The sequence below is a fragment of the Monoraphidium neglectum genome (genome assembly GCF_000611645.1).
Source record: "Monoraphidium neglectum strain SAG 48.87 unplaced genomic scaffold scaffold00399, whole genome shotgun sequence".
NCBI lineage: Eukaryota > Viridiplantae > Chlorophyta > Chlorophyceae > Sphaeropleales > Selenastraceae > Monoraphidium > Monoraphidium neglectum.
Window position 1 is genome coordinate 10,218 of NW_014013229.1, and position 18,098 is coordinate 28,315.

At 65.6% G+C, this 18,098-nt stretch overlaps 6 protein-coding genes across 6 annotated transcripts; 4 read left to right on the top strand and 2 right to left on the bottom strand.

Moving 5' to 3' along the window:
• Window positions 1-2,143: 2,143 nt before the first annotated feature.
• Window positions 2,144-2,566, top strand: MNEG_3243 (hypothetical protein; the record flags this gene model as incomplete). The annotated part of the gene is made up of 1 exon (XM_014048276.1): window positions 2,144-2,566. The coding sequence occupies one exon, from the start codon at window positions 2,144-2,146 to the stop codon at window positions 2,564-2,566; it is 423 nt and encodes a 140-aa protein (XP_013903730.1).
• Window positions 2,567-2,758: 192 nt separating this feature from the next.
• Window positions 2,759-3,772, bottom strand: MNEG_3244 (hypothetical protein; the record flags this gene model as incomplete). The annotated part of the gene is made up of 3 exons (XM_014048277.1): window positions 2,759-3,104; window positions 3,372-3,515; window positions 3,639-3,772. The coding sequence occupies 3 exons, from the start codon at window positions 3,770-3,772 to the stop codon at window positions 2,759-2,761; spliced, it is 624 nt and encodes a 207-aa protein (XP_013903731.1).
• A 1,329-nt stretch (window positions 3,773-5,101) lies between these two features.
• MNEG_3245 (hypothetical protein) lies at window positions 5,102-5,985 on the top strand (the record flags this gene model as incomplete). Its single annotated transcript, XM_014048278.1, has 3 exons — window positions 5,102-5,146; window positions 5,349-5,507; window positions 5,749-5,985. The coding sequence occupies 3 exons, from the start codon at window positions 5,102-5,104 to the stop codon at window positions 5,983-5,985; spliced, it is 441 nt and encodes a 146-aa protein (XP_013903732.1).
• Window positions 5,986-9,307: 3,322 nt separating this feature from the next.
• On the top strand, window positions 9,308-12,987 carry MNEG_3246 (hypothetical protein; the record flags this gene model as incomplete). The annotated part of the gene is made up of 4 exons (XM_014048279.1): window positions 9,308-9,680; window positions 11,492-11,725; window positions 11,795-12,525; window positions 12,748-12,987. The coding sequence occupies 4 exons, from the start codon at window positions 9,308-9,310 to the stop codon at window positions 12,985-12,987; spliced, it is 1,578 nt and encodes a 525-aa protein (XP_013903733.1).
• Window positions 12,988-14,006: 1,019 nt separating this feature from the next.
• On the top strand, window positions 14,007-14,696 carry MNEG_3247 (hypothetical protein; the record flags this gene model as incomplete). The annotated part of the gene is made up of 1 exon (XM_014048280.1): window positions 14,007-14,696. One exon carries the CDS (start codon window positions 14,007-14,009, stop codon window positions 14,694-14,696), a length of 690 nt encoding a protein of 229 aa, XP_013903734.1.
• Window positions 14,697-15,491: 795 nt separating this feature from the next.
• On the bottom strand, window positions 15,492-18,057 carry MNEG_3248 (hypothetical protein; the record flags this gene model as incomplete). The annotated part of the gene is made up of 4 exons (XM_014048281.1): window positions 15,492-15,637; window positions 16,491-16,938; window positions 17,271-17,428; window positions 17,820-18,057. The coding sequence occupies 4 exons, from the start codon at window positions 18,055-18,057 to the stop codon at window positions 15,492-15,494; spliced, it is 990 nt and encodes a 329-aa protein (XP_013903735.1).
• Window positions 18,058-18,098: the final 41 nt, after the last annotated feature.

Sequence of the window (18,098 nt, forward strand, 5' to 3'; positions counted from 1 at the left end):
TTAAAAGAAAGCCGACAAACGCGCTGAAAAGCGCGACGCAGCACATTGCGCACTGCCGCGGAGTGAGGCGCCGTGCCGCTGCCGCTGCCGCAGCTGCGGCTGCGGCTGCCGCCGCTGCTGCGCCGTGCGCCGGTGATACTACTGGCTTGCATTTGGGCCTGCAGCCACCCCGTAGTTCAGCGGCGCAAATTGCAGCCGCACAGAGCTCATCAAGATGCGGGCAGCAGCACCAACTTCGACCGCCCCTCAGCCGGCAACAGCGCAGTCTTTGCCAGCGGCCCCACAAGCCAAAATGCAGGTAATCAACATGAGGGTCAACGTGCCAGAGACTGTGCAGTCCATGTGTGAGGAGCTGCAGCGCCTCGTCGTGAGTATTGCAAGAGGGCTACTGTGCTTCCTGTGTGGGGAGGGCGTCAGCAACCTTGCATACCAGTGTGATCCAATTGCTGCGCGTGCTCAGCATTGGAATGACTCAGGAAGCTAGCACGTGTGAACCCATTGCAGCGGGACCTTCCACAGGGTCATGCAAGTAAGGTCTTGCGCTACCTGACTGATATAACAGGGCAAGCAATCAGGAGTGGCGTGTGGATTGGTCGCAATGAAGTTGTGGTCCTTGGCACTGGAGAGCGACAAACGGGTGCGCACGCCGCCCAACCTGGCACACTTATTGTGCAATAATTTGTTAGATGCTTGCTTGCCGCTGTTCCCTACCGCAGATGCTGGGGCCACACGCACTTGCGCCGATGCTTAATGGTGAACCGGCTCACTATGTTCTGCTCCAAAGCGGGAAGAGCTCTTCAAGGCGGGAGGAGTGCAAGCGCTCACGGCTGTTCTTGAGTGCGGCAACGTCGAAGCCTCTCATGCAGCGCTGGGTGCGCTTGCTGCATTTGCTGGCGCCGGCGATCGATGGGTGTTGGAGATCACCTCAAATGGTGGCTTGGCAGCGCGCTTGTCAGCTGTGGCAGCAGCGATGGCTACAGGGCAACACGATCGATCGCGGCTCGAGGCAGTTAGCCTGCTGGCCTGCATCGCGCGTGTGCCAGAGCAGGCTGCACGTGTGTGGGCGTTGAGCGCTTCAGCATTAATGGCTGCAGTTCTAGGCGCCCCTTGCGAGCCAGCCAGCACCCCAAGCTGGGCAGGCCGCCGGCGGCTGCAACGTTCGGCAGCGCTAGCACTTAAGGCGCTGCTGGAACCTAGCGAGTGGGAGTCAGAGATTGCGCGTCGGGCTCGGCGGATGGCGGTGCTTCAAGGTGTGGGCTTGGGGCCGCTGCTGGCAATTGCGGCTGGTGAGGCGAGCGGCTGCGGCTCCCGTAGCGGGGCCCATCCAGAGTTGCAGCTGGCAGCATCGGCGTGCCTGCGATTTGTCGCGCTGCTTCCAGACGCTGCGCAGGTGGCCGCAGGTGCGCAATCACTCCAGCCTTGTACCATTGTCGCTCTCACTGCGCGAAATCTTACGTCACTTTCAACCTGCTGTGTCTGCTGCTCAGTATCCTGTCGAGCGTTGGTGGCGTACGCACGCGTGCTGCTTGTGCGTGTGCGTTCGCCTGTGGAGTGTTGCTGCCCCAACTCCAACTTCCCAGGCAGCCACAACCACACCTTTCCCAAACAAACTCAACCCACAATCCTCTCCCCATCCACGTGCGCATCCACATGCCCACGACAACCAGATGACCCGTCCATTGCGCCGGGGCTGGTGGCAGCTATAGCACGCTGGCACGACCCTGCCACAGCCTGTGGTGTGGCCACAAATTCTATGGCCACAGCGCGACTGGCCTTTCTTACCGGCACTGCATGGGAGTTGGCGTCGTACCCTGCTGCTGCGGCTGCGCTGTGCGATGCGGGAGCTGTGCAGGCACTGATTGGCGTTGTTGAGGAGCTGACACCTGTCACAGCGTCAAAGAGGGGTGCGCGGCTGGGCTGAGTGTGTTGGCTTGACGGCGACTCAGGAATGCCAGTCAGTTGTAGATACACATATATAGACATGTGCATCCGTAGCAGCAGCCTCTGTTGCGAAGGGGCCAGCACCTGCTGCTCAATCGAGCGCCGCAGCACATCGCCACCACCGCCAGAACGGCCCACACACTGCAGCTCTGATGTATGTGCACCGTTACGCTCAATCACCGCAGCAAAAAATGGCCGCAACATGGGGAAGCGGGAAGAAGTCGCCCCCGGAGCAGCCATGCAGGGCTCCAAGCGCGCCCCCTCCGCGGCGGGCAGCGCAGGCAGTGGGCCAATGTCGCGCGCTCTACCAGCACAGATTCAGGACCAGTTAACGGCATCCGCCGCGTCGCTGGCCAATGCGTCGGGGGCGCTGCACCACCTGAGTGTGCTGGATGGAGCCAAGTGCGCTCTACTGGAGGCGGGCGCGCTGAGGCACCTGGCGGCGGTGTTGCGCAATGGCGGGGCGTCTTCCCCCGCAGCATGGGATGGGGCCCTGGGTGCGCTATGGAATGCGAGCCTGGTAGCCGGCAGCGAGGGCGCGTTGGCAGCAGCGGGGGCGCCAGGTTTCTTGTGCACAGGGGCACAGAGCATGTGCCTACAGCTGCAGCGATCGTGTGAGGACTGATGTCAGTGACTAAGATCAGTTGGGATCATGCATTTGGGCGTATTTTTTTGTAAATTTGACATCCACAACTTTTGACAGCGCAGTAGCCATGTAACAACCTATTGCACGACCCACTGGTGGGATGAGAGCAATGCAAGAAAAAAACGTGAGGGCACAGATGCATAGAGAGGAAGAGCAGGTCAAACATCGTCCTCACACCGCCTTGCGCCGCCAGTCCAACACACCCTCCTCCTGCCCCTCCTCGTCTTCGTCGTCGCTGCCACCACTTTCAGCCCCCAGAACCTCCGCGAGGGCGTCCATCACGCGCCACCGCCGGCCTGGAGGCAGCCCTGCCGCCACAGCCTCCGCCATCTCGGCCGGGGGCGGCCCTGGGCCCAGCACACCCGCGCCTTCCGCCTCGTCCTCCTCCCGAGCAGCCCCAGCCTGCCTCGTGTCATGTTGCCGCTGATGCTGCTGGCCCACGCGTTCAGGCGCACTGGCCCCGGCAGCAGCCGTGCTGCGCATCCGCTTCAGCCTCTCTATGCGCTCCTGGCGCAGCCTGTGAGGGTGTGGCAGAGTTTTGGTGGGTTTCTCATATGCAATTGTCTGATCACCAAGTGGCCTCAGGCTCTATCCAATGAAGTATGTACGAAGCGCCCATCCCAATACCCTGCCCTGTACGGAACACGCGCCTTGTCAACAACCTCTCAGCACCCAGCCTTACAACCTGCATGGGTTCCCGAACCGTCACCAGCAGACGTGGGAGATGCCTGTTTGCTATCCTCCCCCACTCTGCTTGGGAAAAAAAAGAAGGCTCCCCACCCACCTCTGCTCGAGTGCTTCCCGCTCCTCCCTCTCCTCCGCCGCTTCTGCAGCGTCCTCCTCCTCCTCTGCCGCCTGCACAACCATGGCGCTGGCAATGTCAGAGGCGAATGCGGCAAAGGCCGCCTCCTTGTCGGCCTTGTCTGGACTGGGGGGAAGAGGGGGTTGGCCAGGGGGAAGAGTTCTTGGGATCCTGAATCGTAGGACAAAGGGATGCCGAACGAGGTGGTGGGGGCGGACCCACATGTATGGCAGGCCGCTCTCTGCTCACATCTTGATTCCGCGGGCCTTTGCGTCTGCAGCCTTGTCGTCAAAGAAGGCAGTGGGCAGGCCTGCCGGCAATGCCGATGCCCCGGGTGCTGCAGCTGTGGGCACAGGTGTGGCAGGCACGGCCGGGGGGCCCATCGCGGCAGCCGGCTGCAAGCGGACTGGAGGCTGCCCTGGCTTGATGTTTGCTGGCGGCGGCGGCATGGCTGCTGCCTGCAAGATGGGTGCATGTTGGACGAAGGTGAAGTGTGCCGTCAAGAGCAAGCAGCAGCACATGAAGGGCTGGGCAGGGACTGCAAAAATTGCCTGCCAGACAAGCCGTAGTACCTGCACCATCGCGTTCGACCTTCAGACATGTCGCCACTACAAGCGCATCAAGCTTCGCACGTGTTGTTTGGGAGGCTTGCGGTCGAAAAAGTCAGCCGGTAGGCCCTGGCTGCCTGCAGACGCTGCGGCCCTCGCGCCTTGGCCCCCCAAGCTGGCCCCGCCTGCCGCAGACCCAGAGTTGCCCGCCGCTGTGTGCTGGTGCGAGCGTGACGCTGATGCTGCAGTCTGCAGGTTCGGTTTGCAGTGCGTGCGACCACGTGGGCCGAGAGGCAACTGAATGGGCCCAGGGCCGGCAGGATGGGCCACTGGACATGCTCGGCGGATGAATGCACTCTGCAAAGTGAGCAGCAAGACATCGCAAGCTGTGCCTGTCTTGAATCCCTCACCTCCTTCTCTGAAAGCTTGCGAACCTTGGCCTGCTTGGCCTGCGGTCGTAAACCATACAACCTGCTGTAAGAGTGCATCCAGGGGGTGCTGCACGTGGTTGCACTCGGGGGCACTGGCGAGGTGCTCACCGCTGACTTGCCGGCGAGGCCACGCTGTGCCTGCGCGGCCTTAAAAGCCGCTTTGAAGTCGCTCATTGCACTGCGTAGCCACTCGATCGCGAACAGACTATGTCACAATCTACAGTAGCCTGTGCAGCAACGGCGTGCCAGGCAGGGTCCTGAGGCAGCACACCAGTGGGCTTGCGCAGCCTGTCAGGGTGAGGTTGGCCGCTTTCAATGCATTCTTGAAGCGATACGTGCGCAAATTGTCACGCTTCACTGCCTGACTGACTCAGGTGTGCCCACAAAGCAGAAAGCAATGGGCCGATGATCTAGAGTTCACTTATGAACCGTAAATGTCCTGCAATCGCTTCGGGGATGCAAAACAGCTATGCGTGACATCATACGACAGGCTGTGTTTTGATTGCAGCTTGCCAGTGCCCCGTCCATCCCGCGAGAACCAGTCGTTCCTTTCCCATGTACGAGACAGCAAGGCATCTTTTAGGAAGGTTACGCAGCGGAGCAGCTGTACGAAGACCCGCACGCGCAAATGATGCGCTGATCGGGGGCGCGCGCGGCTGTAGGGGTGGCATGCATTGAGGCGCGCTGAGGCTGAGCTATGCAGCCATATCGGATGCAATGCGACCGGCCGCCGATGTCGCTAGAGCTGGGGCCTCCGGACTACTGGCCGTTGCAGGCGGTGAGTTGGGGGACAGGTCTGTCAATGAGACCAAACTGCCGGACCGGCCCGAAGGGCGGCACTGTTGCGGCCTTTACATGCAAGAGCCTGCGGCTGCCTTTGAGCCAAATCCAAACAGCCAGTGATTGGGCACACAAGTGCGTGGGCACGTGACTGTGCGTTTGCTGGCTCTCGGCTCGCCTACCCCCTAAAATCCAAACAGGGCTGCTGCCCGGAGGACAGCCTGGACCCCTCAACCTTGGCGGGCGGCTACAAGTGGGGAGCGGATGCGTTCCGAATCACAGAAGCCTACGAGTCGCTCCTGTCTCTCACCTGCCACAGCACCTACTGGGAGCCGCACAGTGTTGCAGCGCTGCGCCAGGTGCACTAGTATGCCGGACAGCACGCGCTGACACCATGCAGCGATGACGAGGCAGGCAGAGCACAGTGTACATGCACAAGCCCTAGGCTTGCATTGATGTTCACCACCTGAGTGACAGGCAGCGGCCGTGCGCGTTGTGTGGTTGTGGCTGCCAACCTGTGCTTTCTGCCCCATGACGGTACATGCGGTGCTCTAGCCTGATCTGCTGGGATGACCCCCAACCGCCTTTATCGGGATGCAGTGCATTCACAGCCGGCTGGCCGCGGTCCACAGGCAGCGCTCGGCAGCTGTGGCTGCAGCGGAGGGGGACTCGTTCGACCGGCCCCTGGGCAAGGCCGCCGCGGTCGAGGGCGTCGGTACGTTCATGGCACCGCAGCTGGCGGGGCCGCTTGAGCGGCAGCTGTGGCTCCAGGACCTGGCAAGAAGCTGCTCACTGGAGGAGCTGGCAGCACGTGTGCCGGACGGCATCCCTGGGTGAGGTGCATGCCTTGGGAATCAGTTGGACGTGGGGCGGTCGTACTGGCAGGCTGCCTCTACCTCGCGCAGTGCGATGCACCATTACAACACCTAGCCTCTACCTTGATCCGCAATCTCCTGCACGCATCTGATGTCTTGTTCAAGGCACGAGCTGCCGGCGCTTCTGGTGCGACTGCGCATCTCGCTGCCGCGTGCAGTGTGGTTTGCCAAGGCAGTGCTCGGACAGCAGCAGCAGGCCAGCATGCGCCCCGCGCAACAGCAGCAGCAGCAGCAGCAGCAGCAGCAGCAGCCGCAGCTGCTGTCACATCGGCAGCCACCACAACAACATCAGGCATCTGCCCCAACGCGGCCTGGGCCCGCACAAGTCTGGTCGGCCGCCCTGCTGACCCTGCTGTCGCAATTGGCAACAGCACTGGGCGCAGCCGAGGCACAGCACGACCACAGCATCCCAGGCAGCGCGGCGCTGCCGGTCGCGACGCCCCCGCAGCAGGCAGTGCCGGCTCCTACGGTTGAACAGCAGCCATATCGGGGTGCTGCTGCTCCAGGCGCGCCCGACAACGCCGCGGCGTCGGTGGCTGCCACTGCGTACGCACCAGCTTCTGCTGAGAACGCACAGCAGGCGGCTGTCCGGCTGGTAGAGTCTGCGGGCAGCGATGAGGCGTTGCGGCAGCACTGGGCCTACGCACTGCGCCTGGCCTGCTACAGCCTGGGCTCTGGGATGGGAGATCCGCCGGCTGTGCTGGAGTGGTGCCTTGCTCAGTTGACGGCGGGCGATGGCGCTGCTGACGGCCCGCAAGCCGCATCTGCACCGGCGCGTGGGCAGCCAGTGGCAGCAGAACGGGCGAGCGCCCAGCTGCTGCGTGAGGCAGCGCTGCAGGTGGCAGGTGCCTCGATAGAGGACTTTGCATCGTCATCACTCGCGGCTACGCGGCTCCTGGGCGCCTGCATGCATGCTGCCGACCTCTCTACCGGCAGGGCGCCTGATGTCGGAAACGGTGGTGAAGGCGATGTCAGCGACGCCAGCGCAGGCGTCGTCGCGGCGGCGGCGGGGGCGGCGGCGGCGGCGCGCATACGGGCCCTCGCCACTGACGTTCTGCACGCACTGGTGCTGCTGGCACCCTCCGCCCTGCCCATGCTGGACGGGCTACCGCGGCTGGCACGGCTCCTTGGTGTGCCCGTGACAGGCGCCGCTGGGGCGGAGGTCGGGTGCGGCCCGCCTCTGGAGGCTGGTCGCGGCGGCGGCAGCGGGCTGGCAGAGCTGGCGCAGCAGAGCGTGGCGCGTGCGCTGGCCGAGCGCCGCTCACTGGCGGCTGGCGTCAGCCCAAAGTGGGGAAAAGGGGATAGATATGAGGGTGCTGCATGTTGACAAGTTGGGGTGTGTGATGCATGGCTGCAAAGACAGCCAGAACTGTCATGCTGGTGCGCCGCTTCGCCATCTCACAGAACGCACTTTTTACCACAGTCGCCCCGCCTACTCTCCTCTGTGCCGTTGGCAGGATCTTGACTTTCAGTGCATGCGACGCCTTCCGCACCCTCAGCCGCGCCTGCCTTGCCGGAGACCACAAGGCTGGCCTGGCCACGCTTCTGTCTGCTATGGGTGCGCAAGATATAGGAGCGGTTGCGGCGCTTGCGCACATCTGCAGACACGTGTGTGTGTGTGTGTGTGTGTGTGTGTGTGTGTGTGTGTGTGTGAGGAGGGTGTTAGGGGGTTTGTGTGCATGTGTGCTTGTGTGCACATAATTGCAAGGGAGGCTATCTTGTGTGTGCGTGCGTGCGCGCGTGTGTGTGTGTGTGTGTGTGTGTGTGTGTGTGTGTTGTGTGTGTGCGAGCGTGTGCGTGTGCGTGTGTCTGCGAAGGAGGGAGAGAGAGAGAGAGAGAGCAAGAAGAGACAAAGAAGGAGAGAGAGGGTATGTGCATGAGTGCGTTTTGTGTGCGCAAACATGCGGGCGCGAGTGCGCGGCCCTGCACGTGGGCGTCCTTTGCGGCATCGCCCGGTGCACTCTCCTGCCCTGCACACTCCTGCGCTGCAAATGCTGGGCACCAGGCGCCCCTTGCATCTGCTGAGCACCAGGCGGTCTCACGGTCTTCCCTGGGCCACCACAGGGGATGGCAGCGGCGGCGGCAGAAGCAGCAGCGCCAGCGGCATCGGCAGCAGCGGCCAGCGTGCTTCAGCACCCTATGATGCAGTTGCTCTCGCCTGCACCTGGGCATGCCACCACACCGTGGACGCACTGCATCACCTTCCCTGGGGCGAGCTGCCCGGCCCTGCGCAGACCGCTGACGGGTGCCCCGCTCAAGGCGGCGGCTGGGCGCCGCGGCTGTGGCCGCTGGAGCCGGAGCTGGGTCCGCGGCGCACATTTGCCTGCCGCCTGCTGGTCAGGATGCAGACACACCTGGACGCGCAGCAGGCGGGGCGGCGGCACGGGTGGCAGTGGCGCAGCGAAAGCCAGGCAAGTGATGGCGCGCAGCTGGCTGTCGAGCCAGCTGACGTTGTTGCTGACGTCGCTGGCCTGCAGGGTGATGCAGGGGTGCAGCCCTCGCTGCTGCTGCCTCACCTCATTCGCTGGATTGGCAGCCAGACTGAGGCTGGCCCACAGGGGGGTGCAGGGGCGTGTGGCTTGGCGCCAGCCCCCTGGACAGGGGCAGCTCACCCCGCGGGGCCAGACCTGGACATGCCCCCAGCGGCCCCGCGGCGCGTCGTGGCCCTCGCTCTCGACCTGGCCGCATCTGGCCTGCTCAGCCCGCCGCAATACCTGGCCGCTGTCGTCGCCGGCGCGCTGCTGCGACCACCGCCTTCAGCACCGCCCACAGCACGCGCCGCCGCGTCGATGCACCGCCGTGTACTGCGGCAGTTGCACCCGCAGCTGCCACTTTTTGACGACTTGGAGGCGCTGGACGGCTTGGCGGCAGGATCACAGGCGGTGGCAGCAGCAGCAGCAGCAGCAGCAGCAGCAGCAACAACAGCAGCAGCAGGGGTTGCGGTGGCACAGAGCAGCGCGTTTTCAGTGCCGACAGCAGATGCTAGTGGCGACACTCTCGCAGCAATGGCAGACGCCCCAGCCGTCCCAGCCCGCATGGGGTTGGGGTCGGGGCCGCATGCTGCACTTGGCAGTGCGGCTGGCCTGGGCTTGCAGCCAGACTCAGCCTTGACGGAGGGCACCGCTGCAGGCGCGCTGCACGTGTCCCAGCTGACGCTGCAGCGCACGTGGTGGGGCTGTGGGGACGCAGCGCAGGTGCTTGCGAGCGCGCCCCCGCTCCAGGCTGAGGCAGCACAGCACCACTGGGCGCCCGCGCGAGTGTCGTATGCCGCAGCACGCAAGGCCATGTTGGCTCTTACAGACGGCGGCGACGCGGCGCCCCGCACGCGGCCGCCAGTGGGTGATCCCCGGGAGGCGCTCGCCAACAAGCGGCACAGGCTCAACGAGGTGGCGTGGGGTGTCTCGGGCGGGACCCAGCCGCTGGTGCAGGGCGGTGTGCAGATGGGTGACAAGGAGCGGGGCGGGGAGCGGGCCGCGGGGTCGCAGCCTGCGCCGCACCTGCTGGACGTCTTGGCAGCAGCTGGCGCGGCCCTGGGCCTGGAGCTGGAGCCGACGGGGGCGCGCAAGCGGCAGCAGGCGCTGCGCACCGTGCGGCGGCAGCGCACACTCAGCCCCTGCGAGCGGCGCAGCGGCAGCAGCGGCGACGGCGGTGCGGAGGGTGCGGGCCGCAGCCCAACTCCGCCCCCAGGGGGAGTCTGGCGCCCCATGTGCGCGCGCGACCTTCTGGGGGCCATCACACAGCTGCGGCGCTGGGAGCAGGTGGTGTTTGGGCGCCATGTGGCTGTGGCCATCGCGCGACATATCGAGGCGCACGAGCAGACCCCGTCAGCGGGTCCTGGCGGCAGTGGCGCAGCAGCCGCCACTGCCGCGGCCCTGGCGGCGTCAGGGTTGACTGCGGCGGGGAGTACGGGCCTAACCGCATCGGGCTGGCTCCTGCGCGGCGTGGCGCTGCTGCTGACTGCGGGCGAGGGTGTGCGCGCAGTGCAGGTGGTGCTGCCCGCCCTCTCAGCGCACATCGCAGTCATAGCACGCGCGCATCACCACACTCCATTCGCCGCACCCGGCGGTGGGGGGCCGCCGCCAGGCCCAGCGACGCCGGACGAGTCGGAACGAGGCCCGACGCCGGCGGGCGTGCCGCTGTGCGCACTGCTGTCCTGCGCTGACGCCTTGCAGGACTGGGCCGCCGCGGCGGGCCTCACGCCGGCGCTGCTCGACGCCTGCGTGCGCTGGGCGCTGCGCAGCGGCGCAGAAAGGCGGCCCGTGCGCGCTGCCCTTGGGCGGGTCATAGCGTTTGCGGGCTGCACGCTCGCGGCACGGCTTGACAGCCCCGGAGTCGCTCAGTGGTGGGCGGCGCTGCAGGCAGAGGCGTCGGAGCTGGAGCGCACAAGTGGCGCCACGGGGGGCCGCCACTGGCTCTTGACAGACCTGGCGGCCTGCTTGGCCAGCGCACGCCGCGGTGCCGACGGCGGTACTACAGGGCAACCGCCTGCGACGCCGCCACCTCTGCCGCAGCAGCAGCAGCAGCTGTTAGGACAGGCGCAGCAGCAGCAGCAGCAGCAGCAGCAAGGGTCCCAGCCGCCGCCACCGCGCCGGAATTTTTTGGGGGTGGTCCGCAATCCTGGCAGCACCTCGTCAGCAGTGGGCCTCTCCGCGGCGCGCGCCAAGGAGGCAGCGACGTGGGCCAGCGGCGGCCTGGGCGGTGCGCCGGCCTGGGCCAGCCTCCAGGATGTTGCGCTCCAGCCGCAACACGCCGCCGCCGCCCACCAGGCGATGGCTGCGCTGTGCTTGGGCAGTGGCAGCGCAGGCGCAGGCGCAGGCATGGCACAGCACGCGGCAAAGCTGGCGCATGCGCTAGCGTCGGCGATTGAGGCAGCTGGTTCGGGTAGGCGTGCCTTTCTCGCCGGGTCGTGCAGGGTGCTGTGTGCCTGGGCGTGTTGGAGGCTCGTTTGCATCCTTGTTGCAATCCACCTTGTTATTGACTGCATTATTACCAAAAGCCTCCAATCTACACCGTGATGCGCAGGGCCCCGTGTAGGCAGCAATGGCCACAAGGCGCTACTAGCGGCTGTGCGGCTGCTACTCGCCTCAGCATGCCAGCAGCTGGCGCAGAGCACCCAGCCACATACGCACGCGGCGCCGTTCCCACCACCCGCTGCAGCTGCACGCGCGTGGTCGCTGTGTGTCGTGCGGCAGCTGCTGCAGCACCTGGCAGAGGGCAGCTGGGGGCCAGACGCGGACCCATCCGTGCAGCAAGCGGTGGTAGCGGCAGCATTGCATCTGGCCCTCAAGGTGGGCTGCGCTCCTATGCGGATACTGGAGGCTCAGCTGGGTGACGGCTTGTGCCCAAGCAACGTTTAGCTGCAGCATCAGCATGTGTTATGTGATGCACGTCGTTCTATCACAGCCGTTACCATCCCGCTACTGCTTACCTGTCATTTTCCCCTGTCCCCGTCATGCATCTGCAGGCAGAATCCCAGACCCTGCGCGCTGCGGCCCTGTCATTCCTGCCCGCCGCGGCGGCTCACGGCCTGCTGCTCCTGCCAGACCTGGTAGCGTTGGCCACGCTGCACGAGCCCGCGGTGGTGGCGGTGGCCAGGGAGCTGCGCCTGATGCTGATTGGCCCCGGCTTCGGCGGCGCTGTGGGTGGCGTGGTGCCGCCTGCAGACCCCTCTGCGCGGGTGGCCACGGGCACAGAGGCCGGCGGTGCGGCGGCGTGTGGGGGCGTTATCTTCGCGGGGCCTCATGCCCCGTGCTGGCTTCTGTGTGACGCAGACTTTGGAGAGGCCGCAGTCTTGCAGGCGCTGCAGAGTCAGCTGCGCACAGACCGCGCAGCCGAGGCCGCGGCGGCAGAGCTGCTGCCCGCCACCTGCTGCGGCCTGGTTGCTGCGGGGCTCAGAGGGGCAGGCGCAGCTGGCGCGGAAGCGCCACTGCAGGCAGCTGTGGGGGCTGAGCTCCTGGGCCCAGGCGCTCGGCATGCTGCCTGCTGCGCGGCGGCCGCGGCACTCGCCGCCCACGCGCCGCTGCGCACGCTGCTGCTGTCGGACGCCGCCGCGCTGTACCAAGGGATGTGGGCACCGCAGCCAATGGCTGGCATGGCCGCCGTGCTGGACGGGGCGCCCGCCAGTCCGGCACGCCCGTGGGCGCTGCCGCACCGCCTTGTGTTGCAGTCGCTGGCAGCGGGCGCGCTCCACGTGATGGCGCCAGCAGGCTGCTTGGTGCTGGAGCCCGCTGCGGCCCAGGGCCAGGGTCGTGGCGCCCAGAAGGGTGTCCTGCACGACCCACACGCGCTGTCCTGGCGAATGCTCAGGGCCGCAGTGCCTGCGGAGCCGCCTGAGGGCTCGCCGCTGCGCTCGCCGGATGCCCCGGCGGCGCTGGGCTTGCTGGCCGCGTGCCGCATGGCGCGGCCTGGGTGGCTGGACGCAGCTTGGGCGGCGGCGTCATTGCAGCTTGACGAGGCGCAGCTGTCAGAGGCCCTGCGGCGCGACGGGCAGCACGCCAAGCAGGTGCGGGGGGAGCGCTCCCTGGACGCGCACTACCGTCCTTGGCATCCCGGCCGCCTTGGGGGCCGCGCAGCGCCCCGCACAGCGCGTTGTTGGACAACTTGGTGCGCCTGGACCGCAAATGCCATTGACATGCAATACTCTCCGTTCACGCTTGCCCTGGGGGGGGCCCACTGCTGAGGCTGCTTGCTGTTCCGCACGGTGGCCGCGGCTCACTTCTCGCAGGCGCTTGTGATGATGCGGCCCGGAGCCGGCGGCAGCTCCCGCGACCGTGCCCTGTGCGGCGCACTCCTGGCCTGCCTCTGGTCGGCAGCCAGTGGCGCCGCGGCGCCCACACGCGATGCCACGTCCGCGGCGCTGTGCCTTGCTGAGCTGGCGTCGGCAGCGGGGCGCGGCGCTGGTGACATGCTGCTGCAGCGCATCCAGGGGCTGCTCAAGGTTCGCAGGGGAGGGGACCCCGCTTAGGGTTTGCACTTTTGAGGTGGCAAGCATCAAACCCCAGCTACTAGGGAGGGCATGGGTTTCAGGGGTAATCAAGCCTTGGGGCTGGGAGCGAGAGGGAGTCGAGAATTGCAGGATGCAGGCCTAAGCTAGTGGCGTGCCGCTAGGGTGCTGCAGCTAGTGGCGTGCCGCTGGGGCACTACCAGACCTGCCGCGCCACATGGCAGACAAGTCAATTCGCAGGCTGAGACCCCATCACCTCCGCCGATTTTCAGGACGCTGGCGGCAGCTGGCTGCTGGGGCACGAGAGCCTTTCGCGGGTGCTGGGTCGCCTGGAGCCCTGCCGCGTTGCCGCGGCCGCGTCGGCTGCCGCCGCTGGCCGAGACCTTGGCGCAGGGGCAGAGCGTGAGGCAGCGACAGGTGCACGGCCCTTTGCGCTGGAGGCGGCCCTGGGGTCCGCGTGCCTGGTGCTGCTGGTGAGGAGCCCGGTGCAGCGGCAGCGCGACTTTGCGGCGGCGACAGTGCACCAGCTGGCGCGCCTGGCAGAGGCACTGCGCCGTGCGCCGCCGCCGCTGGCTGGCTGCGCGCGGCGCGACTCAAGAAGCGCAGGGGCAAGGGATGCCTGCGGCAGCAACGCCGGCACAGCGGGCGATCACTGGCGCGGCAGCATGGCCGACGACGGTGGCGGTGCGTCCTCCCCGGGCCCAAGCAGCCCGCCACCTCTGGCTGGTGGGGCTGTGTCTGCCGCTGAACGGCGCACGTCTGCTGCCTCTGAAGGCTCCGGCGGCGGCACACCCGCAACTGAGCCCGCACCTTCCTCGCGCCAGAGGCGCTTCGGCGGCGGCTTTGGTGCAGCCTCTCGCACGCGCCAGGCCGCAGCCCCCGCGCCCTCTGCAGCAGCCGCGGCCGCCGCAGTCCTTGAAGCGCCAGGCGACGCGGCCCTTGGTGTTGGCTGCGCAGCGCTTTTGCAGGTGTCAGCATGGCAGCGGCTGCTGGTGCTGCTGCCGCTGCTGCCGACAGTGCGGGCGGACCGCGAGGGCGAGATGCGCGCTCAGCTTGCAAGTGCGCTCGTGGCGCTGCTCGCAGCGCCGCACCTGCAGCCTGAGGCGCTGGTACTGGACGGCGCCGCGAGTGGCACAGACACAGAGGTGGCCAGCGCCGCAACGGCGGCGGTGGCCGCAGCGGCCCGCAGCGTGGGCCAGTCGCTGGTGTCACGGCTGCAGCACGTGCTTGGGGCACTGCTGAGCGGCTCCTGGGCGGGCTGGCTGCGCGGCAGCAACAAGCGGCTGCGTGAGGTCCCTGCGTACGGCGGCACGGCGCACCTGTGGGCAGCCCTCGACGGCCTGCCGCAGCACAGGCTGCCGGACGCGCTGCGTGCACGCATCCGTGCCGCGTTGCCTCTGCCGCCCGAGCCCGCACCGCTGCTGCTGCCAGAGCCGCTTGCCGGCGCACCAGCCCTAGCAGCCGCTGACGACATGGACGACAGCGGCGGCCCCGGCAGCGGCGGCGAGCGGCTGCTGTCCTTGGCGCGCCGCTGGGACCCCTGGACGCCACTGCAGCCCTTGGCCGCTGGGCCACCAGCTATTGGTGCAGTAAGCAGTGCAGGCGTTGGGTCAGCCTCCCTGCATGGCCCCGTTGCGCCAGCAGTGTTGCTGTTGGCGGGCTGCGTGAAGCGGCGTGGCGGGGCGCTGGCATACGCGGGTGGTCACGATGACGACGATTGTGTCCTCTGATGACACCATGCTTGCACCGTGGCCACACACGCGCAGCACTCTATCGTATCTCTGAGTGCCTGTTGTTGGGGTGTGGATGCAGGTGGCAGCTGGGCCCTTGTCGACGGAGTTCATTTGTAGTCGCAGGGTGACACATAGTCCATAGATCCATCTAGACAGTAATGAGCGGCTCAGGGCTGACTGTCGCGCGAATCTCACAGCACTGCTGCGCAGGGAAAAGTGGAGCACAAACAATCACACCTAACAACACTTTCGATCGTCAAGGGGGGGGGTCAAAGAGCGACTCGATCAGAGGGCGAGAGCATACCGTGACCTTGCCCACAACAGCATACATGCATTTGGCTTGGAATGTGCAAATGAACAAGATCAGGGTCTTTTCGAATAATCTACCAAGGGTAGCTCTGAAGCGGCGAGGCGGAGGGGGGGGGCAAAGACAGGAACTCTAGGTTTCAGCGGGTGACACCCATGATGATTACTGTGATTGATGCCAATATCGTAAACGAGCCGTGCCAGCAGCAATTCCTATTGGGAGCAGCCTCACGCGGATCAAGCAGCAGCTGCATGTAAGTAGACTCCCTGTGAAATGAGTCAAGCCAGCCTATCCAATACTTCTCTGCGCGCAAGGAAGCCCGTAAAGCCTTCGAAACGTCTATAGGAGGGTTCTGGGATGTCCAGCAGGCGTATGACCTAGGCAGGGGGGCACATCAGGCACTTATTAGAATAAAGGCACCCCCCAGATCACGAATTCCTTTGGTGTCCACAGCGGCTGTCCGGACTGTTTGACTTGGCCCAGCATTACCAGACCTGCAGCAGGAGTCGCAGCAACATTAGCAGCAGCAGCAGCAGCAGCAGCAGCAGCAGCAGCAGCAGCAGCAGCAGCAGCAGCAGCAGCAGCAGCAGCAGCAGCAGCAGCAGCAGCAGCAGCAGCAGCTGCAGGGCAGCTGCATTGGCACAACAGCGAATGCGACGGGGCGACGTGCTGTGATTGGGTGGTGGTTGCTGTTATCACACAAGGTGAACAGCGGCAAGGGACGCGAGAGGTTTCACAGCAAGGTGGGGCTAGGTCGACAACGTTGCATAATACATCCCTCGTCCTTGTCGCGCTCAACAGTTGCTTGACCTTGCCAGACAGTACCGTACAAGAAAGACACCTTGTCAAGCCACGCAGGGATCAGGGCTGCTGCTGCAGAGGCCAAAACTGCAGGCGGAACATTACAGGGTCTGCTGGAAGGTCGCACTCACGTCCGGACTAGCCAGGAGCTCACAGGTGATGTAGAGCCTACGACTGTTGTGCCATCGCAAACCTTAAAGAATATACTGCAACACGGGGGAGTAATGAGGCTCCCTACGCAGGCGGCAGCTACCGCCCAGTTGCTCTGCACATCCAGGCCGAACACAGTGTAAGGGATGCAGCAGGGCAAACAAACAAACACACACACATACACACACACACACACACACACACATACACACACACACTCTCTCTCTCTCTCTCTCTCTCTCTCTCTCTCTCAAAAAGGCGGGTGACAGAATGCATGCGAAGGTCTGATTACAAAGAATGGTGCGAACGGCCAGATCCAACGCAGCGGCTGAAGCTGAGCTAGAGCTGCGGCGGGGCGCGCGGCGGCACCCGAACTTGGGCTCGCTGCACCAGCACGACCCGGGCCCGCCCCTGCTGGCCCTCCTCCTGCTCCGCCTCCTGAGCCGCCCGTGCAGCGTCTGCGGCCGCAGAGGCGGCTGCCACGGCCTCTTGCACCGCCCTGAGAGCCTCCAAGGGTGTGCCGTTGCCGCCACTGGGCACCAGCAGCTGCGGGGCCTCCGTGACCACGCCGAGTCCTGACACCGTGCCCTGCTCTGCCTGGCTGTACAGCTGCTGTTGCCAGCGCTCCTGCATATCCACAGGGCCATCGCCTTGCTGCTGCTGCCGCTGTTGGTCATCACTTGGTGCATCCAACAGCTTCTGCTGCTGCTGCTGCTCCTGCTCCTGTTCCTGCTCCTCCTGCTGCTGCTGGTGCTGCTGCTGGCTCCCATTCAGTCCTTGGCTCACACGTCGCCGCTTGTTCCTCGCCCCGCTTTCCTCGTCGTCGTCGTCGTCATCGCCGCCCCACTCGCTCTCAGGCTCTGGTGTGGTGGAGCCGGCACGTGCAGCGGCGCCCGTGGTAGCGCCTGAGGAAGGGACAGGGCGAGCGCGCGTCGAAGCCTGCTTGCGCCCCTCGGTGCGCAGCGCCTCAATCAACTCGTCCTGGTGTGGTGGGTGTGACGTGAAGGGCGGGAGTGCGGCGAAGGTGAGGCGGGCTGTCGCGTTGGCTGCTTTGGCGAGGACTTTGGATGAGACTGGGGTTGGGCGGGTGTGAAGGCAGGGGCCGACCAGGTGGGAGCAGGGCAGCCATGACCACACCCATTAGCGTCGGTGTCACGGCTGTGACACCGGGCGGCCTTCAAGGGGTTGAGGCGTAGGTGCATTTGCGTTGCGCTCCAAATTGTCCCCGCTGCCATGATGGAGTCAATTGGGACGCTCAAGCACACGCGTGTGCACCCGAACGCCGCCCGCCCCTGCCCCACCAGGCGCCCCACCTGTGTGACCCCTGCAAGCCAGGGCAAATCCTCCGCGTACTGGCTGACGTCAAAGTTTGTCACTCCCGCCTTGGTGGCCGGCCCAGCGCCATGCATCTCCACCCACAGCATCATGCGGTCGTAGGCGCGGGCAGCGTCCTCCTCGCGGTCAAAGCAGCCTGCACGGCAGCAGTGTGCGTCAAGAGTGTGCTGGTACAAGTGCAGAGGCAGTGTGTGCGTGTTTGCACGCATGTGTCCGCATGTGCGCGTGGGTGCGAAGGGGGAGGAGCGCACACCTGCGGTATGTGCAATGACAGGCATGCATCTTACGTGTGTCTTGGCAACCAATGGATTATGATAATGTGCTTTGCAACGTGAAAAGCAGGCACCGCTTGTAGCACCCTCGCAAGACAATCATATTCCACGCAGCCAGCTTTGCAACAATCCCCAAGAAAGGACCTTCTTGGCATGACTGGGGCATCCTCCAGTTTTTTGCAGCCCCAGACCCCTCGCCCTACACTGATGCGCCCTCCTGCGTGCCGCATCCCCTTGTCACCCCCCAAAACTCACCCAGGCTGGTGGGCTTGCCTGAGCGCCGAAACTGCGCCTCCCAGCGCCGCGTGGGGAACGTCTGGTGCACGCCACGGAAGCGGCTGGTGAAAGTGCGGCCCGACGCAACGCCCGGCTTGCTGTAGCGCCCGCCCGCCTTGGCGCGCTGCCCGATGCCCTCCAGCAGGTCAGCGCCCTCGCGCTGGGGGGCAGGGGCGGGGCCACACGTGATGGAGGGAGGGAGGGAGCGGGCCGACATTAGGAAATGGAAGGGAGAGGGAGAGGGAGAGGGAGAGGGAG